At 48.0% G+C, this 24,005-nt stretch overlaps 2 protein-coding genes across 3 annotated transcripts in view; one reads left to right on the forward strand and one right to left on the reverse strand.

Moving 5' to 3' along the window:
• The window catches only part of PDCD6IP (programmed cell death 6 interacting protein), a 29,751-nt gene extending 11,275 nt beyond the window's left edge, over nucleotides 1–18,476 (reverse strand). Inside the window, exons 1-8 of one of the 2 annotated variants that reach the window (XM_074199334.1) lie at nucleotides 18,179–18,476; nucleotides 12,479–12,533; nucleotides 11,630–11,699; nucleotides 9,153–9,280; nucleotides 4,467–4,620; nucleotides 3,502–3,602; nucleotides 1,141–1,272; nucleotides 295–517 (exon numbers count right to left, since the gene is read on the reverse strand). In XM_074199334.1, coding sequence (XP_074055435.1) covers nucleotides 295–517; nucleotides 1,141–1,272; nucleotides 3,502–3,602; nucleotides 4,467–4,620; nucleotides 9,153–9,280; nucleotides 11,630–11,699; nucleotides 12,479–12,533; nucleotides 18,179–18,387 — 1,072 coding nt within the window. In that variant the 5' untranslated portion in view covers nucleotides 18,388–18,476. The remainder of the gene's footprint in view (nucleotides 1–294; nucleotides 518–1,140; nucleotides 1,273–3,501; nucleotides 3,603–4,466; nucleotides 4,621–9,152; nucleotides 9,281–11,629; nucleotides 11,700–12,478; nucleotides 12,534–18,178) is intronic. The other variant, XM_074199335.1, reaches the window with a different exon arrangement.
• A 362-nt stretch (nucleotides 18,477–18,838) lies between these two features.
• The window catches only part of CLASP2 (cytoplasmic linker associated protein 2), a 146,277-nt gene continuing 141,110 nt past the window's right edge, over nucleotides 18,839–24,005 (forward strand). Inside the window, exon 1 of the mRNA XM_074199343.1 lies at nucleotides 18,839–19,639. Coding sequence (XP_074055444.1) covers nucleotides 19,481–19,639 — 159 coding nt within the window. The 5' untranslated portion in view covers nucleotides 18,839–19,480. The remainder of the gene's footprint in view (nucleotides 19,640–24,005) is intronic.

Below are 24,005 nucleotides of genomic sequence, written 5' to 3' on the forward strand. Positions count from 1 at the left end.
TTTTAAAATGTATTTTCCAGACTCTGTGATCCCTTCCACATCATGGTATTCTCCATCAGTTTATGGGTGGGAATTTGGGGGGAGTTTTACAGAATCCACAAATAATGCAGAGAAAGTTTAGAAACTCAGACCCATTTCTCCCCAATAACTCAGACTGGTACAAGGGGAGGGCCAAAAGTTTTATGAGAATTTTTCAGCTCACAGGGGCAGCAGGCCCATCTCAACCTCTGCATGTGGAAGCAATAACGATCTAATTCACAAATTCGAGACAACTGAAGCTACAGATAGGCTTACCAGTGAATTTCTGACTGAGAGGCACATGAATGGGTGTTGCTTTCACAAGAGTGGCTTTGCCAATAGGCTCCAGGTCTTTAAGGTCTGGAACTCGATCATGATAAATGAAGTCATTGTCCTTCTTGGCTGCTGTAAGGGCCCGGTTGATTTTGTCAGAAAAATCCTTCACGCTGATATACTCATCGTACCGAGATGCCACAGTTTTAATCAACTCCGCGGCATGCTGTCAAAGAAAATGTTCCCACTGAGTTAGTCCACTGAGGACGTGCTGGCCTGCCAGGACTTAACAGGGAACCAAGTCAGAGGTGAGTCCCTGCTTGCTTTATATCTGAGCTTTCAAGGTCCTGCCTGTCAGGGCCCAGGCCAAAGCCCAGGCAACTCTCAAAGACCAGGCAGAAACTGAGGGAAAGAGAGGGGTTGCTCATCTTTACTGAAGTCCACTCCTTGAGCTCTTCTCAAGAAGGAGGTCAACAAGGCACTTGCTGCTTCTGCCCTCTCTCCTTGGCCCTCCCACCTGGACTCCTCTGTCTACTGGTCTAGGAGTCAAGAGAATCCCGACAGCTCCTGTGTGACCCCAGAGAAGGCACTTAACCTCTGGAGCCAAAAGGCCCTTCTCTGGAACATGGGGTAGCCCCATGTTTTTTGTCAAAAACAAAAAGCCTACATAGGGATTCAATGGCCAAGAAGAGGACAAATGACCCAGAATACCTCAGTGTCCAGCTCAGCCTGCTTCTTCATCCACAGGTCAATGGGCAGGGATTTGGAAATAAAAATAAGGCCAAAGCAAGCCAGGTCCTGGCCCCTCGGGGGTCCCCAACCCCCCCCCCCCCAAGGAGGCCAGCTCACCTGCAACCTGGAGATCTCCTCCCCAAACCTCTTCTGCTGCTTAGCCAGAACGGCCTGATGGAACTCCGCATGGGCCTGCATCATGCAGTGCTTGGCAGCCAACACCGGGAACACCTCCTGCAAATATGGACACTGACCAGGGGAGCGTCCATCCCCAGAAAGTGCCACAGACCGCAGGGGAGGCCGAGAGAAAAGGGAGGAAAAGGACATCAGCACGGGCCGGGGAGAGGCCAGAGCGCGAGGTGGACCCAGTGGCTCCAGGGACCACAGGCAGGGGATTCCAGGGTTTTCTGCTTCCAGTGACAAGGGCCTTTTGATAGTTCTCTTGGGCCAGGAGAAACTCAAGTAAGCTAAGAGAGGAAGGAGCCTCCCCAGGCCTTGCAGGAGTAGTCTCCATCCCTTCCATGAGACAGCTGTGACCCACCTCATGAGATTCAAAGATGAGGCAAGAAAACAAAGAGGCTCTGGCTGGGGAAAAAGGCAAACTAAAATCTTCACACACAGACACACACCAACACAGACACACAAACACATAGAGACACAGACACACAGACACAGATACACACATACACCCCAGACAGGGTCTTTTTGGAACCATCTCTCCAAACTCTGAGTCTGAGGCCTGGCTGGGGGCAGGTCCAAGCCTGCAATCCCAGCTCACAATTACACCCCACCACAGAAAGTCACATTTACTGCATTCAAACAAAAAAATCAGACTATCCAAACCTGAATCACTACAAGCTTCCTGGATCATATTTGCAGACATTTCAGTTCTGCCATGACAATCTGAAAAGGCCTCCTGAGCCTTGTGAGCAGAGATAAGGACCCCAGCCAAGCCCAGCCTGAGCTGCAGCCTGCCCCATGGCAGGGTCCTGGCACCCCAAATAGATGTCTCCTCCTTTCCTTTCTGGCTAACCTGCGGTTCAGCATTCAGGGCTACCTGTCCCCCACATGCTGGATTCAATGTCAACCCCATACCCAGGGAGAGGTTCCCAGAAGCTTAGTAAAGTGCAATGCGGCCACTTCTGGGAGACCCATTGCTCATCACTCTGTGACAAATGCTGAGATTTTCCGTCACATAAGACAAGCCCAAGACTCTCCTGACTTAAACAATAGAGTTCAAAGTTTCTCTTGAAGAAGTTCCTTACATTCTTTATCTTCACATTTCAAGCACAAAAGCCCATCTGTCAGGACTCTGCTCCTATATCAGTGTTTGTATCAGACAAAATGACCAAAAGTGGTGACAGCACAAATCCCCTAAATGCTGGGATACATGGCTCAGCACAATCTGCTTAAGAGATGTAGGATTCTAAGAGGCATACAGCCTTCACTCTGGTTCAATTATTAAAAGGCAACTTGGGTTTTTCTTTGGGGCTTAAGGTCTGGGTTTGGTACATTTCAGTATGGTCATAAATGTGCATTCATCAACATGGCAAGAATTCCTGCTTTGGCCAACCTCCTACAATTCCTTAATCTGACAGACACAGATCCAGAGAAGTTTCCAGGAAAGAATAAGTTTGAGCTTAGCAAAGAAGGTTAGGGCAGAGTTAAAAGAGAAAGGTAAGCCTTAAACCCAAATCAAAAAGATCCATCTATACCCTAACAGCAACATGGGAGTGATGATCAACCTTAATGGACTTGCTCAAACCAACAGGGCAAGTCATGCACAATTTTGCAGTATCTGCAATGGAGAATACCATCTGTATCCAGAGAAAAAACTGTGGAGGTTGAACAAAGACCAAAGACTATTACTTTTTTTTTTAGGTTTTTGCAAGGCAAATGGGGTTAAGTGACTTGCCTAAGGCCACACAGCTAAGTAATTATTATGTGTCTGAGGCCAGATTTGACCTCAGGTACTCCTGATTCCAGGGCCAGTGCTCTATCCACTGTGCTCTATCCACTGCACCACCTAGCCACCCCAACTATTACCTTTAATTAAAAAAAATTATTTTATTATGTAATTTTGCTATCTTTTATACTTTATTTTCTTCCTTAAGGATATGATTTCTCTATCACATTCAACTCTTAGATCAATGTTTACCATGGAAACAATATAAAGACTAACACACTGCCTACTGTGGGGGTGGGGGGAGGGAAGCAAGATTGAGGGGAAAATTGTGAAACTCAAAATAAATAAAATCTTTCTAAAATTAAAAAATGTCTTTGGAATACAAAATAAATAAATGAATGGATGGATGAATGAATAAATAAATGAAAAGATCCACCTTCAAAGAGACATTTAGTCTGCAGAACCCTAAGGACAAAGCTGATCTCCATACCACCATCCCTCGGCCCAGTCTTCAGGGCCATGGGCAGGCCAAGACACTAGGGCCTCCAACACTAGCAACAAGAAGAACTAACCTTGGGAAGGGTGTCCTTGTACTGACACTGCTTGAAGACATCTCCATAGTAGTCGGCAGCTTGGTTGGCCAATTTGGCTATGATGGCATCTTTCATTTTATCTGAAATGAGACCACAGAAAAGAACCACTGAATTAAAAAAAGATAGGGCTCAGTAAGCATCTTTAAGCCCACATGAGCCCACAGACATGCACACGACCTGTTGAATAACACTATGCTTAGGACAATCATAAGTTATTCTAGTCTTCCTTGCCAAAGAGATGCCGCAGAGGGCTAGCTGTCTATTCCCATCCACTCACTGGCCCCTAGTTTCACAAGATTTAGAAGCCTAGGTGACTCTGGGAGCAACCTGGATTGGTGAGTGCACATTCTCAGGTAATGACAATTGGGTGGCACCCCTCAGAGAAAGCTTGGCCAAAGCACAGGTGTGCAAGCTCCCCAAGAGCTCCCCATCTTCTCTTCCCCAGTTTGGAAGACTGAACCCTAACTGATGATGTCATGGTTTTCTTCACCCCTAAGCTCCAGCTCTCCTAAGCATCTGTGCCCAAACAGTGCCCAGGAAGTTCAACCCAGAACCCACCCTTGGCCCTGCACAGGATGGCTTTCACAGGGAGCCCTGGATATCCTATAGTATCCTTACCCTGCCGCAGCCCAAAACTTCCAGGGTCCCATTTCAAATCCCACCTCCCACCCTTCCACTCCACCCTCAAGCCCTTGGTCGTCCATCTCCCTCTGAGCTTTGTTTCTTACCCTCTACATCCCCTCCTACTCTGCCCTCCCTCAAATCCCTACCTTCACATCAAAAGCCCCAGTTTCCTTGAAAGCTCCCTCTGACAGGAAGCCCTTTTAGATTCCCCCCCCCCCCAGAACCTTGGTCTCTCTGGGGTATGGTAGAAGGTCAGGAGACATCTGAAGACTGACTGACAGCTCTCCCCCACACAGAGCCCAGACCAAATTTTCCATCACCTCTTGTGGCCTTGAGAAAGAACACTTCCTGGGCTTGGGCCAGCATGATGAGACTCAAAGTTCCTGTGGTGTCTGGAGCGATGTCGGAGGTAGGTTCCCGATTCAATGCAGACAAAACCGTCTCCTTGATGTGCAAGAAGGCACCACTAGCAAACTGCAAAAGAAGATCTTTTGTGGGTGCCCAGACATGCATAGGGACAGCAAGATATCCACAAAAGCCAAACACGACAACAAGAACCACAGCAAAGGTGAAGACCATTTAATGGGACAGAGTGTCTATCCTCCACAAAGCCCAGCCTGGACAGGGTGTCACCAGGGGCCCTGGCTGCTTCCCTGGAGCCCAGTCCATGTCAGAACATCTGAGACTGGCCAGATGAAACTGGACCACGTGGGCCTCCTCATGTCTGCCCCCACTGGTCAGTTCCCTCTTTGGGGCTGCCATCAGGGGACAGAAAGGGCAAGCTCTGAAAGAGATCTCTGGAGGGGCAGGTGTGACAAGCAGGGCTCAAGGTTCCTCATGGCTGCCAGGCCGAGTCTCACAAGGGCATGGAGTAGAAGGGGAAGAGGGGCTGCTTCTGCTGCCCTGGGGAGCTCTTGAGACAGGAGGAAGGTAGCTTCTAGAAAGCTAGACCAAAAGCCAATGAGCGCCAAAGAGCTGGGCCCACTGGGAATCCTCCCTTCCATTGGTCCCAAGTGTCTTATCTGACCAAGAAGACAGCCTGCTGAACAGAATGGCTCCAGAAAGAGGAACTTTCCCCAATGGAGATGGGATACCAAAATGAACCCTTGCAGCAGGTCATAAACCTCCCTAAGAGATAGAGACAGACACACTTCAGTGGCTTGGAAACCTCAATGGAAACCAGACTTAGGAAAAGGAACCACATATCAGAGGTGTGCTATGACTTAAGTTCAGGAGGATGAAGAGTTAAAACTATACTTCAAATTCCTGAGAATTCAGTGCCATCAAGAAGCAGATTCTGCAAAAGGACAAGATGAATGTTAAACTTCCTCCAAAGACATAAAAAGCTGTGCAGTTTTTTACTGTCTGAGTAGATAGATGATGTTCCTTAACATCAGTTCTATCACAACTGTGTTGACAAACTTGATGGTCTTTTCCTCAGTCTTCAGCCTTCTTTCCTGACCTCCCTACAGCCTCTGATGCTGTCAGATTGATATCCCATAGGCTGATGAGAAACTCCAGGACATTCCTTGGCTGGGGAGGGCCTTCCAGACTCTGCTTCAGGTCCTCCAGGGACCTTTCTCTCCCATCTCGCTTTTCCCAACCCTACTCTCTCCTGGCCTCCTCCTGACCTCTTTCTCAGTCTCACTGGTTGAATCTTCATCCAGTTAACTCCCCTGGGGGACCCCTCCCTAAGATTCTGTCCTTGACTCTCTCGTCTTCATCAGATCTATCAGGTCTATCCATCCAATCCTAGTCTTTCTTCTGAGATCCAGGGCAACATCAACAATTGACTCTTAAGACATTTCAGAGTGCATAATACATCCAAAACAGAATTTGTGACTTTCCCCCTTCAGCCTACCCAATTTCAGTTGAAGGCATCACTCTCCTTCCAGTCTCCACTTTCATGATCTGATCATTAGTCTCAGCCCCTCATTTCCCCTCATTAACATCCTCAATTAATTGCCCAATGTTGCTGTTTTATCTACATTCACCATAGTGACTCCCTTTGGTCAGATCCTAATGATCTCTCAACAAGATTACTACAAGGGTCTCGTAACTGGTTTCCCTGCCAGAAGTCTCTACCCACCATCACCTGGGCCACAGGGACTAAATCCAAGCTCCTGTGAGTGGCCTTCAAGAGTGGCCTCCACCTCCATCTCCTGCTCATCATTTCCTTGGCCCATCTGTCTTCCCCGTTAGAGGGCCATCTCCTGGCTCCACTTTTTGGTGTGTGACCTCCCCCCTGTTCCTGCTCAGCTCGGCCTCCCACTGTATGCAGCTGCCTTCTATCTGACATCTATCTGCGTGTGGGTGCAAACACACACACACACACACACACACACACACACACACACACACACACACGCGCGCGCTTCTTGCAAGCAGAGACTGTCGCCCTGTGCCAAGCAGTGTGTGGCACTGGATGGATGGATCCAAGATGAAAGTACAGAGAGAAAGCCTGAGTGACCTTGGGCCTTCCCCAGTCATGCTACCTCCTTTCCAGGAGAGTAAGGAACTGAGCACTGACTCAAATCCAGCCAGTGTGACTGTCCATCTGGGTGACACCGAGGCCAAGAAGAAAAAGGTTAAGGAATTGAGAAGGCTGAGGCACAGGGAAGTCACTTCATGGAGACTGTCAAGTCCCAATGTAGGAAGGTAGGGCTAAAGGGTTTAAAGAAGATTATGCTCCAGGGCTGGATTTCCTGACCAGGGAGAAATGTTCACCCCACACCTCTGCCACTTTGTGACTCTGGTAAAGTAAAAACTTCTCTGAGATCCCACTTTTTAATTTATAAAACTTCCAATTTGGAATCTGTAAAAAAAATCATCAATTTCAATGACATCATATTTACAAGCAATGAACAGATTCAATCACTGTGGCTAGGAGAAGAGACTTACTTGGGGGAATCAATGCAACAGATACTTCTGATGAAAAATCTGACATCCAACAGACTCAGAAAAATGGACACAAATGTCAAAAACCAATAGTCAATCCAGTCATGTCTTAAAGAGACAGTTTCGGGGTGGCTATGTGGTGCAGTGGACAAAGCACCGGCCCTGGAGTCAGGAGTACCTGAGTTCAAATCTGGTCTCAGACACTTAATAATTACCTAGCTGTGTGGCCTTGGGCAAGCCACTTAACCCTATTTGCCTTGCAAAAACCTAATAAATAGATAGATAGACAGATAGTTAGATAGATAGATAGATAGATAGATAGATAGATAGATAAAAAAATAAAGAGACAGTTTCCAAAAGAAAAAACGATGACTTTTACAGACCACTTGAAAAAAAGTTTCAACCCACTAAGAGAAATGAAATGATGCCAACTCACATCCAGTCAACTGCTCAAGATGACCAAAAGGGGCCGAGCTGGGAAGTGGAAATGCCACTACTGGGTACTAACCCAACAGGACAAAGGCCGAAAGGTCCTATATGTCCTGCACATTCTATGACAAAAGAATGTGACCAACTGTTAATGACTGGGCAGGGGAAAGAGCCCCATACGGATTTGTAAGGATTGGCATGCTAGGAAATAAGCAGGGTTAGGCACCAACAGGCCAAGACCTTGGTCCTGAGAAGTGATGGGAGAGGCCACTCTGCTACTGGCCAAGAATAAAGGAACTGTGGGGGAGGGGGCACTCCCTCAGTTGCTCTTTCCTGGTTTTTGTTAGGCTTACTTTTGTTACAAGGTGTGATGCTGGGATGGGGAAAATCGATTAATGTAAAAATAAAGGTATCACTTAAGTTTTGTTTTTTAAAGGGAAGATGAGCTAGAGGCCCATAGATGCCTGGGGTATCTAGACCAGAGGATCTAGATTCCAGAGAGATGCAGAGGACCTCACTGGAGGACAGGCTTTTGAGGAAGACTGAGGACTATCCCAATTGGTTTCCCCCTCCCATCCCAAGAACAGATGGCATGGGAGAGGGAAGTCAGAATGGCACAGTCTTATGAAAGGAACCAGACAGAAAAAAGAGAGAAGGTGGGATGGTCAAGTAGAAAGCAGGGTGTTCAGAGGGCAAAGGAGGATCCAAACTGGGCTGGGGAAAGGCTGCAGTGGGGACCAGACAAGGACTGCAGGAAGGAGTAAGAGAATGTCACCTGCCTCATGATCTCATCATACCACTGCTAAGCCTTCCCCATCCGAAGGAGAACAAATAAACAAGTTAAGAATTCATCACTACAGACTTAACTGTAGCATTTGTAGAGAGTGTCACAGAAGCCTGGGCAGACTTAGGCAAGAGAACACTCTCTACTGAACTAGGCACACTCTAAAAATGCCTCAAGGAGCCAGCCCCCTGATCAGGGACCAGGTGGCCCCAAAGGACCAGTGAGGAAGTATGCTCCCACCACCTCAGAAAGGGCAGCAGGAGAAAACATATTTGAAAGGAATTTACTTGGCATGGTGAGGCACATTTGTTACAAAGGCTTTGTTTTGTTTTGTTTTTTTATCTCAGTACAAGAAGGGAGAGAGCAAAGAAATGTTTGCTGAGGGAAGAAATCTACATTTTTTAAATGAAAACTTAAAAAAGAAAGGGAAGCAATGCTTTGACCCTGAGTCTGTGAGGACATAGCTATGGACTTGGCAGCACCCAGCTGGCAAGGGTCTCATGACCTCAGCGAGTTGAGGGGAACTCTTGTGTTCCCCTCAGGTGGGTTTGGGGAGCCAACCTCAGAGCCTTGGCTCAGATGGTCCAGGCTGAGGGGCAAAATGGGATGCCTGGGATTCCCCCTCATCAGAGGACTTGCAATGAAAGCCTGGCTAACCACTAGTCAGGGTCAGCAAAGATAGGCACCTGTTCAGGGAGGAGTAGATTGGGGAGGGGTATGAAATCCCTTCCCCTAGCATCCCCACTCACACCCTCCCCCAAAGGCATTTCCAATACAAGTATATTTACAGAATTCTGATGGAGGGGAGCCCTAGATTGTAAGGGGTAGAAAATGGATCTCAGAAACATGTGAATCCTTTTCCAGGACATCCAAACCTCACAATGCCATGTCCTACCTGATAATGCTTAGCAGCAACTTTCAATCCTTCATCGTTATCCAGATTCTGGTCTGCTGCAATCTGGCTTGCTAATGCCGCACAGTTGAATAACACACATGTCTTTTCATAACCTAAACTTGCAAGAGCTGTTTAAAAAACAAGAACAAAAAATTGAGAAGAAAAAGTTCAACCCACTGTGTCCTCCAATGAAGTTTCCCTAGATTTTATTTATTAAGGTCTTTGACATTATCTCTCATGATGTTTGTGTAGAAAGAGAAATGTGAGCTGGACTCTAAGAACGCTGAATGGCGAGAAGCAATTGACATTTTGGCAGGAAGTCTCCAGTGAAGTGCCCAAGGGATCTGCCATTAGCCCCATGCAGCCATTTTAAACTACAACTTAGAGAATGGCACAAGCAGCATCCCAGTACAATTTGCAGATGACCCAAAGCTGGAATGAGGTGTTACCAAACTGGTCTGTCAAAAAAAAGTCTTTACCAAATGCTGACTGGAGATGTGCCAGATAGATACAGACTCAAAGCAAAGCAAACAGGCCAAGTTCCTGCTCTCAAAGAGACAACAAAGACAAAGGATAAAGAACCCAGGCCAGAAGGGAAGACACTAGGAGGCATAATTCGGGAGGCAGCAGGTGAGCAGGTGACAGGAGGCTAGAGCAGGAAGAAGCCCAGGTCTCTTCAAAGCCGAGCAGCTCAGCATCAAGACAGCCAAAACAAAGCCAAGCAAGTGTAAGGTGATACAGAACAGAGAGAAAGTCAAATCTCAAACACTCAGGTTCAAAAAGAACAAACTAGAACCTGTACTGTGGACATCACCATGTATAGCGCGGGTTCTAACTGGTCGGGCCCTTCCCTAACTCTCTACATGTGTGCACATGTATGTGTGCACACTGGGGGTAGGGAAGGCCTGTGACTTCCCTGAGAGAACTCCTAGGGAGGAAAACATTCTCTCCCAGTGCCAGTCAGCGAGCCCTCTGCAAGTTGCCTAGCACAGAGTTCTGTGAGGATCAGGGATTATCCAGGCCAAGCCAGCCAGGACAGGCTGTCTCTCTGAAGCAGTGCAGCTCAGCTCATAAAAATGTAGGCCTAATAAGTACAATGACAGAACTAGACACTCATATTACACAAATATTATCTGTGCTACATCTCTCACTCTTGAATGAAGGGCTACAGATGTGGCCCACTCGAGAAAGCCTCATGGGGCAGAGAATGTGGGTCAGACTTGAGTTGAGGATGCAAAGAAAGATCCAAGCAGGAATGGCAGCAAGAAAAAAAAAGCAGCAGAGGGATTCACTAGTGGACATGCAGCGGCAACGACAGCAGCATCTCTGATCTTGCCATCTGAGGGGTGGTCGATGATCCCCTGGCTAGGAAACTGAACAAGGTACACACTCAAACCCCACCCCTCCTAAAGATGACTATGGGGGCCTGTCCATCCACCTTTCCCAATGACTAATCAACCTGTAGTCCAGGAAGACCAACGAGAGGCTTGGGGAAAACTTTGTTGAAATGATGCAAACTAAAACCCATCCAATTAACACTAAACCTTGTAAATGGGCAGGAGATGGGGGAACAGTCTGTGATTTCACTGGCTTCCCAGATCAGTGACAGGGGCCAGGAACCCACCAGTTCCCTCTCCTCCACACCACAGCGAGTGGAAAGGAAAAGCAAAGCCCTGACCAAGCCTGACTCACAGAGATGAAAAACCACTTTTTGTGCTCCTCTTTGCTGAGTTTGAGCATGAGGGTGCCAAGGAATGCCCACCACGTCAGACTCAGGGAGGTGCTGGCTAATTTTGCAGAACTGAATTTCCTTCTCTTTTTCATTCTTTGTTACAGGAAGATAGTTCTCTCTCAGCAGAGGAAGAGGCAGGGGATAATGGGAAATAAAAGAAACTTTAAAAAGTTTAAAAAACTATATGGGGGATGGAGGACAAGAATCTTCTGGGGGGGATGGGATTGAACTTTTTTTAAATACATTAATAAATAGTTTGGAGGGATGGGAATAACTAAAGACATTTCCTCTCACTCTTGGCTATTTTTCCCTACAATAACCAGCTAAGTGCTGCTGGAACAGACCAATGTAAAAGACACAGACGATAGTATTAGAAGGGAGAGGGGATTCAAAGTGCCATCAGAAAGCAAAGTCACCAGAAGCAAGCAATGGGCAACAGCCCAAAGAAAGGGAGGTGAGCCACAAGATCATGCAGACATAAAGCAGATGGAGAAGGAAGCACAGAAACCAGGAGAGAATCATTGGAAACTAGACCTGACTTCAAGATTCCCCTGGAAACTCATGAGGCAAGTCCCAAGAGCTTTCTGGGTCACCCACATTTCCTGAGGTGGTGGGCCCTACTAAAGGACAGATGAAAGGGTTGCTTTCCAGTTAACAAGGGATCCCTACTAACAGACTCTGTCTGGAAAGTAACAAGAATTTACACCAAATTTCCTAGCCTTTATTTTTATTAAAAATTACCTACCCAGTTTTACGGATCCTCCAAAAAGCGATCCTTTGTCAAAAGCATCCTTCCAGGTAAAGGTCAAGCAGATCTACATTGAGGAAGAAGGGAAAAGCAATCCCTGAAGGTGATGTGGCCCATGGCTGGAGGGAGTGGGGGAGGGGAATGGAGGAGGAGGAAGTGGGGTTCAGAACACACTCTAATGAAAGGGAATAGGCTAAGAAAATCATCAGACCCAAATCCAAATAGAGAAATGCCCTCCTGCCCACAGCAAATGTCAAGAGTGAGGCCTCCTCCCCATTCCAGGAAAAAAAATAAATAAACCACACTCAATTCAGCAATCAACCTCACTGGCAACCTGAGTGGTCTAACTGAAGACATACTGAGTCCCCAAAACATAAGAATAAAAATGCTTTTGACATGGTCAATGTTCAAGATGTCCTTGGAGAAGGAAATGATGCTGAGCTCTTGGCAGAGTCTGAAATGACTCATTCTGTTTCTCTTTCATACTTAAGAAAACACACCCAAGAAAACTACACCCCATATGAAATCATGCTCTATAATTCCTTCTGTGTTAAGGAAAGAAATTCAGAGACTTTTTGTGGGACAGGCAGAAGCCAAGGGACACAAATGAGCCCCAGATTTCACCAATCACAGAGTTCTAAGTGAGCTGATTTTCAGGAGAAAGGAGGCACTTGCAATCCAAATCAGGATCCATAAAAAATCATCCCTAAGGATGGTTCCCTCTCCCAAAATATTAATAATATGTGCCCCCCTAACCCCCCACTTTCAGCTCTCTATCCCATAGGTGGAAGCTAGGAGATGATTTCACAAGCCATAGTTTTTAAACAAACTAAAATAAGTCTTTACCTGATTTTCAGAAAATGGGAATTTTGGCTCAATGGAACAAATCTGATCATAATACCTAAAAAAGCAAAATCAAAATGAGTAACCACCATAGTGAGATGCTGTACATCATTTCCAACCCATTCTGTACAATTCAAAGCCAATATTCTCCTCAGCAGTTAATTTACCCCTTGACCTCTTAATAGAAAAGTCAATGGGTTCCATGATCTCCCTGGGGGCAGGGTTGGGGGGAGAGACCATCCTCAACTGTCTTCTCCAAGAAGATCCTACCCAAAGTGTTGCGAGCCTTTGGCTTCCCATGACATCCCTAGAACACTGAAGGGAGATCTTGGGCACTGCCACTGGCATCTTCCTTTTCCATCCATTTTTTGAATGATAGCCTTTGCTCAGATTCTTCTAAACAAGGCCTGGGTTCAAAGCCCATTCACACTCACCATGCACTTCTCCAATGTGCTAGGAGTCCAGGGTCATATTCAATCAAAATTCCTTGACCACTATCACACACTCAGTGACTCACAACCACACAATCCCAGCACACCACAGATAATCAATGGACAGATGGGTCTCCACTTCAGGGACAGTGTAAGGTCAGTTACTAAAGCTCTGTGATCTCCCACTGACAATGTTAACACAACCAACCAAATTAAGTCATCACATGAAGTGACTGATGTCAACAGGTAAAGATTAATCCCATAGTCTCCCTTCCCCTAAAAAATTCATGTATTGCAGACTATAAAAGTATTTTGGGGTAATGCTCCAAAGGCAGGCAATTCTCCTTCCTGGGAATATCCTCAGCTCCAGGTCAACCTAGGACACGGTCCTGGGTCTTGTCTTTTGTTACTTTTCAGCTCACATAACTCCCACATTACCACCTGTCTGGTAAATATTTCACACTGCATAGTCCTGAAGACATCATAATCTCAGCACATCCAAAACTTTGTTCCTCAATTTCCCCCTGTCTCCAAATTGCCCAATTTCTACGGAAGAAACCCTATCATCCCTCCAGTCTCCCAGATCTGTAACCTCAACATTAGCTTGGACTCCTCATTTGTCTTCACCCCACATATTCAAACCATTGCCAAATCTTAACACTTCTAACTTCACAGCATACCATCTTACACCCAGTCCTTTTCACAGATAAAATTACAAGTCTAATTTTTTTTGGAGAATCTGAGACAAATTAAAATAGCAAAAACGTTCATTTGTTCCTAGAGGCAACAGAAAGTTTTGATCAGGGGAGTGGTCTGGTCAAAGTATCTATGCTTTAAGATAGCAAAAGTAGAGGAAATATAGGAGAAAATTGAAGCTTGAGATAATAAACAAAAGCTCATATCTTAGGTATTTGCAGTATTATGAAGATTAAAATAAAAGAACTTCCCAGAGAGAAATAAATATTCCAATACTCCTATATTCATATGACAATATGGGCATGTGGTGCAGAGGAAAAAGCATGAGCCCTGGAGTCAGGAGGACCCAAGTTCAAATGTGACCTCAGACTCTTGGGCAAGTCACTTAACTCTGACTGCCTGGCATCCAGGGCCAACTCCAGTTGTTCTGATTCATGTCTGCCCACTGGACCCAGACAATTCTAGAAGAGAAAGTAAGGCTGGGGACTTAGCACAGCACCCTCTCATTCCAATCCAATTCACTTGCTTGTCATGGCATCACCTCCCTGATGTCATGGTCTTCTTCAAGGAGGAACAAACATCATGTGAAAATCAAGTGTCAAGTGTGTTAGACCCAGAGGAGACAAACACACAAAAAAGGAATACACCCTTCCCTCCCAAACCTTACATTCAACCAGAGTAGACACCAAGTAGAAAAGTAGACATAAACAAAAGAAAAATAATTTGAGGGTGAGAGGTGGGCCCTTCTGGCCTCTTGGAAAAAGAAATTGGCTCTAAAACCATCCTTTTAGTAAACCAGACAGTCTAAGACTGGAGAGAGGGGACACTGAGGCAGGGAGACTGCTGCAATAGTTCAGGCAACATATAAGGCCCTAAAATGACATAGTCCATAGTGATCCCCAGGAGGCTAGCCCCCATGTTGTGACTAGGGAAAAGGTATGTTGTGAATAATCCTTGGCAACTCATCTGACATATGTTGGGAAGTGGGCTCCCCAAGACCATGGACCCAAGTGACTAGAGAATAGTGGTATCCTCAACAAAGACAAGAAGGTTCAAGAGAGAGATGATTGTGGAGAAAAGATAATGGTCCCTAAGGGGCGGCTATGTGGCACAGTGGATAGAGCACTGGCCCTGGAGTCAGGAGTATCTGAGTTCAAATCTGGCCTCAGACACTTAATAATTACCTAGCCGTGTAGCCTTGGACAAGCCACTTAACCCCATTGCCTTGCCAAAAAAACTAAAAAAAAAAATAAAATGAAATAAAAAAAGATAATGGTTCCTTCTGGACATACAGAACATGAAATTAAAACGTCCCATCCACAAAACTTGGAGAACAGGAGAGAACCTGGGGCTGCATATATCCAGAACCGAAACAAGGGGAGGGAAGAAGGAAAAAGAACCAAGAAAGAAGAAAACCCAGAGAGTAGAGAATGAAGGAGAAAGCATACCTTAAGTAAATACCATGTGCTGAGAGAAAAGCAAAATAGGCCCTGCCATTACAAAGAGAAGTCCTCAGGAAAAGGAAAGCTGGTGTGAGGCCACTTTCATTGTCTCATCCACTAAACCCTCTGTTGGGGTCGAGAGATTTTCTTGATCTTGAGGAGCTGAGGTTCTAGAGAAATTATCCAGAGGACAGACTGGTTGTCAAGAGGGTCAAATACTGAATACTGCAAAGAAAAAGAGTAGGATGAGGACTGATGTGGCCATTAAGAGAACCCAGGTAACTTTGGAGAAACATGTAACAAGCTACCCAGCTTCTTCTGTCAAAGTCAGGCTGGAAAACCAAGGTGGATAAAAGAGGAGAAAGGTCAATGGATGCCAAAATATGCAAAGCCTGGAGAAGTGCCAGAGACTAGAAGTGCGATGGACTAGGAGGTGGCAAGGCAGTTAAGAGTAATGCTGATCAGGGCAGCTAGGTAGTGCAGGGAATAGGACACTGGTCCTGGAGTCAGGAGGGCCTGAGTTCAAATCTCTGCCTCAGGCACTTAATAACTGCCTAGCTATGTGACCTTGGGCAAGTCACTTAAGCCTTAAATAAAAAAAAATTTTAAATTCTAAAAAAAAGTAGTGCTAATCATGAAGCAGAACATTAGATACACTAACATTAGGGGCTGATGTCAACCAAGATGGACTTGCTCATGTCAGTGTCACAACAGTCAAAGACAATTTTAAGGGACTTGTAATGGAAAATACCATTTGTATCAGAAAAGAAACTGTGAAGTTGAAATGAAGACCAAAGTTTATTATTTTCAATTTTTAAAATCTGTCTTCTGTACTGTGTCATTTTGTTCTAATGGTTTTTTTTTTCCTTTTGGATCTGATTTTTCTCTCACAATACTCAGTATCCATGTTTAGCATAGTTACAAATGCAAAGCCTTCATCAGATTGCTTTCTGTTAGGGAGGAGGAGGGAGGGAAGGGGGGGAAAGAAAAACTGTAAAACTCAAAACCTTGCCAAAAAAAAATTGGTAAAAACTACCTTTGTATGTAGAGTAGTGCTATTCATGAAACATCATCATTCAAAGACTCAACTCTGTGGGTGACTCCTTGAGTGGTGAGTAGAACCCCATGTGAAATAAGGCCAAGAAGGCAGTCAGAACAGGTGGGCAAGCCTGGCTGGTCAGACAGCCTAAGGCTTGATGTGGCCCTTCCACACTTAAACACATCACCTAAGGAAGATGTCACACAGCTTCCTGCCTAAGCCAGGTCCCAGCCCATTCCTGCTCTCACCAGGGACTGTCCCCCAGATTTGAAGAAGGCCTTTTCCAGAGTCTCCCACTGCCTGCATTCACAGAGTTGAGCAGAGGGGCTCCCAGGTCAGCTAATCCTCTACATAGTTAGCAAATGATGACATATTTAAAGTGGACAGCTAGGAAGAGCACTGGTCTTGGGAGTTGGGAGAGAGGGAGTTTGAATTTAGGCTCAGAAACTTAACTAGCTGCATGACCTTGGGCAAGTCACTTAGATAGTCCTGACTCATATCTGGTCCCTAGACCCTGATGGCTCTGGAGGAGAAAGTGAAGTTGGTGACACAGCTCAGCCCCTCTCACTCCAATCCAATTCACGTGATTGTCATGGCAGTGTCTCTCTGAGTCATCTTCTTTGAGAATGAAGGACAAACATGAATTAAATGAAAGAATCAAGGATGGGGGTGGCTAGGTGGCACAGTGGATAAAGCACCGGCCCTGGAGTCAGGAGGACCTGGGTTCAAATCTGATCTCAGATACTTAATATATTATTACCTAGCTGTGTGGCCTTGGCCAAGCCACTTAACCCCATTTGCCTTGCAAAAATCTAAAAAAAGAGAGAGAGAGAGAGAGAGAGAGAGAGAAAGAATCAAGGATGGCTTCCAGGTCTGGTGTGAATGCTCCATGTGGGGTTAAATTAAAGAAAAACACAAGATGAGAAGATGTAAAATGACTGAGATCTTCACAGAAGGAAGACCCATAAGGGAGATTATAGGTGAAAAGAAGCCTTTCCAAAAGTAACCAGATCTCCAAGGAAAAAGGGTTTTCTCCTTTCCTGTTCCTGAAGCGGTTCAAGGTCAGTCTGGATGGGGTCTGGGTAGGACAAAACAAGGAGGAGTCCAGAAAGGCCCAGGATGAGTCCTTCTCTTCCTGGGTTAGCGTGCAGGTGCCAGAGTGAACAACAAAGGTCATCAACACAAAGGAGCCTGGAATCGAGATTTCAAAGGAAGTCTCTAGGAAATGAGGCCAAATTGCTGACCAGACTATGGTCTTTTCATAGTCTCAAGCGAAACACTGAAGAAGTAAGTTAGTAATATGTCCCATGGGGTCTCTTAATGGACCACCCCCAGGGAAACACGGCCCATCAGAGAGGAACAGGAGTTTGCTCTGGGGCTTCTGGCGAAGTCCTAGCTTCAAAATTAAAGGCAGCACCAAGGATCCTAGGGATCAGATTGCATTCACCCCCCAAGACGGTTCCCAACAACAGCGAGGTCCCGCTCGGCAGAGCTGATCAGAGACAAGTGCAGAGAGCCAGCTGCCATCCACATCGCAGGCTCCCCCGCATGGGCATTACTAGGCAGTCCTGGCATCAAAGGGAAGCCTCGCGGCACCTCTCTTGCCCCTTGCCCTCCTCCACACCAGCCCTGCACTCAGGTCAAAGACAACTAACTGTGAGTCACCGTCACCCCCATCCTGGCAGGCAGCCGCCTACCCCCACCCCGGCGCCTGTCCCCTGGGGCCCAACAGCCTTCGGGGCCCAGGCCCGGCCGCGTCCGCCGGATGCGATCCGACCTTCCCTGGGCCCCGCCCCCCCCCGCCCCCCGCCCCCCACTCCCTTCTATCAGATTCCAGAGGCCCGGGTGCCCCCCGGGGCCGGGGTCGCCGGGGGTTAGGCTCCACCCGACACCAGGCTGGGCCGCAGGCGGGCCCGGCCCCCCGAGGAGCCCCGCCCGCCCGGCTGCGGAGAGCGGGGTGCGGCCCAGGAATGCGGAGGGCGGCGGCGGCCCGCGGGGGCCGGGGCCGGGGCCGGGGCCGGGGCCGGGGCCGGGGCCGGGGCCGGGGCCGGGGCGGGCTCCCCTCCCCCCGCCCGGCGGCCCCCGCCCCCCTCACCGCAGCAGCGTGTCCAGCGCCGCGTCGTGGCGGTCCAGCGGGCGGCCCAGCGCGGCCCGGCGCAGGCGGTTCAGCTCCTCCGCGGCCTTGCCGAACTGCGCCGCGTCCTCGCCGCCCGCGGGGTACGTCTGCTGGATGAACTTGCTCAGCGGCCGCGCCACGTCCACCTCGGCCGCCTTCTTCAGCTGCACCGTCACGAACGTCGCCATCGCGACGACACCGAGCGGCCGTCAGCCAGCCGCCGCCGCCGCCGCCGCCGCCGCCGCCGCCCACTCCCCGGCCGTCACTCAGCCCCGCACTTCCGCTCTCGGTCCCGCGCGAGCGCGCGCGGCGACTGCGTCCGGGCGGCCCGGCACAGCTCCGCGCGCATGCGCCCGTGGTCGGCCGGCTTCGGCCCCGCCTCTCCGCGAGGCCACGACCGAGGGGAGGGTGGAGCCCCGAGAAGACGCGCCTGCGCAGACACCTCTCCGCCCTTCCTTGCCCCTCCATGCGGAAGTATGCGAGGGCGCCGGACGGAGGAGCTGGGAAACCAGCAGGGGAAAGGACGCGGATGCGCATGTGCGAGCACTCTCTCTCCGCCCCCCCCCCCCCCCCCCGTTCACTGAACCTCCGAGCTTCGAAGGACTGACGACAGAGCGCGTGCGCGGACTCCTCCGCAGCCCGGAACCCCCGGAACCCCGGGAAGAGCGGCCCCCAATGCGCTTGCGCAAATTCTTAACCCTTCAGCGTCCCAAATTCCGCGGAAGAGTCCTTGAAAATGACCCCGCTTCCGGGTCCGAGGGGCACATTTGAACCCAGGACTCCGAGTCCTAGTTAGGTCTCTGCCCCGCACCCTGCAGAACACCTTTCCTGAGGAGGGTCCGGGTGCCCGCGCCGGGCCGCCCGGGGCAGCCGACAGGAGAGGCGGCCCCCCACCCGGCAGAGACCCCGCCCCGGGGACTTGTTCCCCAGGACCCCGAGCTCCCGGAGCGGGGCCCCCTGGCCCTGCGGCTGCGCCCACGGAGGGAAGCGGCTCCGGGAGTCAGGCCTGGGGGGCCTGGGGGGCCCGGCCCGGCTTCACACACTTGGAGGACGGCGCCGGGTGGGCCCTGAAGGACGAGAGAAAACGGGGCGGCGGGGCCCCGGCACGCGAGGGGCAGCGGCCCCCGAGGCGCCAGCGGCCCAGGCCAGGCCCTCGCTGAGCCGCCAGGGGCGTGGGAAAGGAGCCGGGCAGCGCCCCGGTGTGGCTCGGATTCCTGGCAGAACTCGAGACTGGCCAGCAGGGCCCTGTCCAGACCAGGGTGCCCACGCCGAGGGCCATGAATGCAGTCTTGGCCCAGTGATAATCCACCCGGAAGAGGCTGCAGACCCTGCTTCCCGGTGAATCATGAGGCCGTAGAGCGGAGCGTGCCTTGGAGAAACGCTGGGTCCTGTGTGGACGCCCTGCTACTGCTTCTGCTTGATTTGCCACTTGGGGCCACGGTGAGAGAAGAAAGTTAACCTGCTTCTCTCACCCTCCCTCCCTCTCCTCCCTTCCTCTCACTTTCTTTTTTCTCCATCTCCCTTACTCTCTCCTTCCCCTCTTCTCTCTCAATTATTTTTGCTTATTTCATGAACTATTTCCCAGTTTCATGTAAAAAGAAATTTAGCAATCTTTATTCTTAATTTTGAATGCCAAATTCTCTCCCTCCCTCTGAGAAGACAAACAATTTGATTTCAATTATATACCAGGTCAGGCCAAACCTATTTCCATATTCAACAAAGTTGCAAAAGAAAACACACACACACACACACACACACACACACACAGAGAGAGAGAGAGAGAGAGAGAGAGAGAAAGTGATAAAACTCTTGCTTCTAGCTGCAGTTAGAGTTCCTCAGTTCTCTTTCTGGAAGTAGGGAGCACCTTTCATCATGAGTCCTGTGGAAGTGGGTACGTGGATAGTAAAAATAGAAGTATAAGATAAAAGAATCACAAAGGGAGAAAAATCCTTCTAAAAAACAACTGACATCTTTAGTGAAATCCAAGCTGAATAGGAGACTGTATAAGACTGATGCCCTTGGGCACCTCACACTGACCTCTGCCCTGGTCAGACCTCCTCTGAAGGGTCTTGTTCAGGTCTGGAGTGCTGTAGTATACAGAACACCACACCTGGGGTCAGAAGACCTGAATTCAAATTTGACCTCAGACACTCCCTAGCTGTGTAACCCTAGGCAGGTCCCTTAACCTCTGCCTTCCTCAGTTTTCTCAACTGTAAAATGGGAATTGTCATAGCACTCACCTCCCAGGGTGGTTGTGTGAGGATCCAACAAGATCATCTTTAAAAAGGTTTCAGCACATGCAAAGAATAGAGTCAGGGCTCTAGAAATGTTTATTATGATTAGTCATTTTTTTCTGGCCACAATGGCATCAACTCATTGATAAGAGTAACCAGGAGACAGTCCACGACTTTGTAGGAGAGTCATGGAGGACTGAGACAGCTGTCTTCTAGTATCTGAAGCTCTGTGTTGGGGTGTCATTGCTGACCATTCAGCTCCCCTTCCCCAGGGGAGTTGGGATCATTCCAATAGCCAGCCTCTCCAGACACAGGAGAAGCATTGGACTTCTGACCAGACATTCTTCGGGCCCAAGAACATCCTGCAGGATGGGATAAACACCCCCACTTTGCCAAATCACAATCCAGTTAATGCTACCCTTGCTGTTGAAAAAGGAACGACAAAGAACTTCTCCAGGACTCCAATCTGAATTCCTTGGGCCTCTGTGGCACCAGACTGGAAAAGCCTTGCCTCCAAGGCTTCAGACAACGTCAAGGGCTTCTTCTGGGCCCACCCATCTTCTTAGACTGTTCATTTATTCCACCAAGACCCCTGCCTCCTGCCCACAATACTCCAGCAAAGCCCAAAGGTTCAGTTCTGGGTTATGATACAGTTTGGCCCTAATGTCCAGGCACACCTTCCCTCCTCATCATGGTCTCTGGATCCAGTCAAGGGTCCTGACTTCTTCAGCTACTCTCCCCACCACTACCACTCTAGTGTGTTTTTGTATACAGCTCTCTAAAAGAAGGGTAAGGGGGTGGAGACTGACCCGTGAACCCAGGCCTTGTGAAATCATGAATTGTTTTTTTCCTGCCCTGAACCAGAGCTTTGAGGCATTCAAAAGACACTGGCCCTTTTCCCTCCTTCCTATCTTTGAGTAGGGTCTTAGGGAAAAGAAGATGTAGGCCTTTACTCCCCCAGCCAGTAGCCCTGCAGTTGTTTCTGGCTCTGCCATGCCTATTCTTTTCTGTTCTTAGGTGATCTTGTGAACTGTCAAGAGACCCGGTCAGAGTCTGGAGTCTACCAGTGCAGTCCTGTAGCAGCTGGGACCCCTTCCAGCAGGGGACTGAACCTTCTGCCATAATGCTGTATCCTGTAACAGTTGGGGTCTTAGTCCAAATAGATAAGAAAGATCAAAGTTGAATCACATGCAAAGAGTCAAAAGCAAGGGAACCCACAGGCATCCCACCCTCCACTAGAGCCACCATTTGCAACAATTCAACCCAGGACATATCAAGTGACATGATTGTACAATTGTCTCCCTGTCTCCTTCCATTCATCCTTTTGAACAGGTCCTAATTTTTTTTTGCAGCCACAAAACAATGTAGAGTAGTCAGGGGCTAATTTCTCTTTTGTATCTGGAGAACTTTTGACCTGTCCTTCAAAAGCTTACCTCCTTTTCTTCTCTTCCTAGGCATCCATAGGCACAGCTCATTCCTATGCAACATATCCCAATCTCAACCAAACCTTGAGGTTGAACAAATTAGCAGCAGCCAAAAAGAAACAGCAGCATCCCAGACACCCTAAGACAGAACAGGCAAGAGAGCATAAAATATTAAATCAACAAATCGAACCCAATAGTCCCTCCCTTGAGCTCTCACAGTTCACGCTTCAGACCACATGGTAGGAAGGTTGTCTACCACCTCTACCAGGATCCTTGCCCACAACTTCTAATCCCTCTGGGTGCCCCTCAGCACATAACTCCCGTCTCTTGCCTGCTGCCCCAGGGCTTAGGAAGGGTATTTCCTAGAACAACTCTATTCTTGCAACTCTGAACTTGGTATTCTCAAAGGTGTCTTGCAGGCTCACTTCAGAACAAATCACTCACAAATGTCTTTATAAAGACAAAAGAAATTCAGGCATTCTTGAATTCCACAAGCAGACAGATGCTCTGAGCTAAATCCCTATTCATCTTTCAGTATTACAATCCTGCAAACACGGGGGAGGGAAGTGCCTGGGTCAACACTGGACTTTAGCTAAGATGGAGTCCTGCCCTGGAAAAGAGGGCTGGCTTTCCCAGGAAAATCTCCTGCCTGCACATTGCAGCCAGAATTTGACATTGGAGGCTCTTTTTGGTCTAGGTATCCTCCATACCAGCCGTGTTCATCCCAGACACTTCATAGATATTTATAGAAATGAAGACTACCAAACCAGCTTGTCAAGTAGCTGAGGTCCTTGGGCTTTGCGGCTGACTGGTCATTTTTTTGAGTAGTGAGTCTGGATCAGAAAGCTGGTTGCTGGGGAAGGTGACCAGCGCCAGCTGCTAGAGTGTGACAGAAGCTCCTTTTAGAATTAGAGTTGAATTCAGTATTTGGGGTAAATGTTGAATCACTCACTACTCATTGAGTGTATGAGGACTCTAGCAACACAATCCTCTGGACTGGTTCCCACCTTTTCCTGGCATTTCTCCTGGGTGCTGAACGTCTCTGTGTCTTCCTTCCCATTCGACCTAAGTCTCTCCTTGTGGTCCTGGCTCTGCCGTTCCTGATGGGTCTATCCTGAAGGCAGAGCTTCAGTCTGTCTGGGATCGGCAAATGAAATTGGGTTTGAGTTCATCCTCCCCAGGGACTGAGATACCACAGGGAAGAGTGAACCCTTTGATGTTGGGGAGAAATGCTTATACTTCCGTTCTTGATACATCTTCTCAAATGATTTGTTGTTGCTATTGTACAGTCATGTCCAAGTCTTCCATGACCCAAAGGAGGGTTTTCTCAGCAAAGATACTGGAGTTGTTTGCCCTTTTCTTCTCCAGATCATTTTATAGAGGAGGAAACTGAGGCAAACAGGGTCAAATGACTTTTAGTGTCTGAGGCCAGATTTAAACAGGAAGATGAGTCTTCCTGAGTCCAGGTCTGGCATTCTATCCCCTGGACCACCCTGCTGCCCCTCTGACAAGAATAGCTTTCTATAGCACTTCAATGTTGCAAATCATTTATTTTCCAATCAAAGTAGATGCTTGTAGAATTGAATGACTTGCCCAGGGTCATATAATTAGTGACAAAGGTTGCATTTGAAGCCAAGTCTTCCTAATTCCTCTGCTCTTTCTCCCATGCTAAGTCATCTAGTTTAGCAGAAGAAAAATGTGAAATGTGAAATTTGGAACTTCATTGATAAAATTCCCTCTACCAGTGTCTCTAGCCCCTTTACTCTCTAGTCTGAGATGTTGCTGAGAATACTAAGGTCAAATGTCTTACCCAGGGTCACATAGTATGTATGAACCAGGGTCTTCCTGCTATCCAGGATGCCTGCCTTTCTGATTAAACTGAACATTTTTTCTGTAATGGTATAGAGAACTTTTCAAGGTCTTGTATTTCCTCAGAACCACTATTTTGAGTACTAATTATGGTGGTAACAGTAAAGCAAGTATTAGTAGAGCTCAGTCATGGGCAGAATACTGGATTAAAGATTTTTGTTTGCTTATTATAACTATGTCATGACTAATTAGATTCATCAGTATAGCTTCATTAATGTCATCCTTCTTCCTATCTATTGCCCAAGTTTCAACCTGCTTTTGACTGGATGCTCTGTGGAG

The sequence above is a fragment of the Macrotis lagotis genome, chromosome 8 (genome assembly GCF_037893015.1).
Source record: "Macrotis lagotis isolate mMagLag1 chromosome 8, bilby.v1.9.chrom.fasta, whole genome shotgun sequence".
Lineage (NCBI taxonomy): Eukaryota > Metazoa > Chordata > Mammalia > Peramelemorphia > Peramelidae > Macrotis > Macrotis lagotis.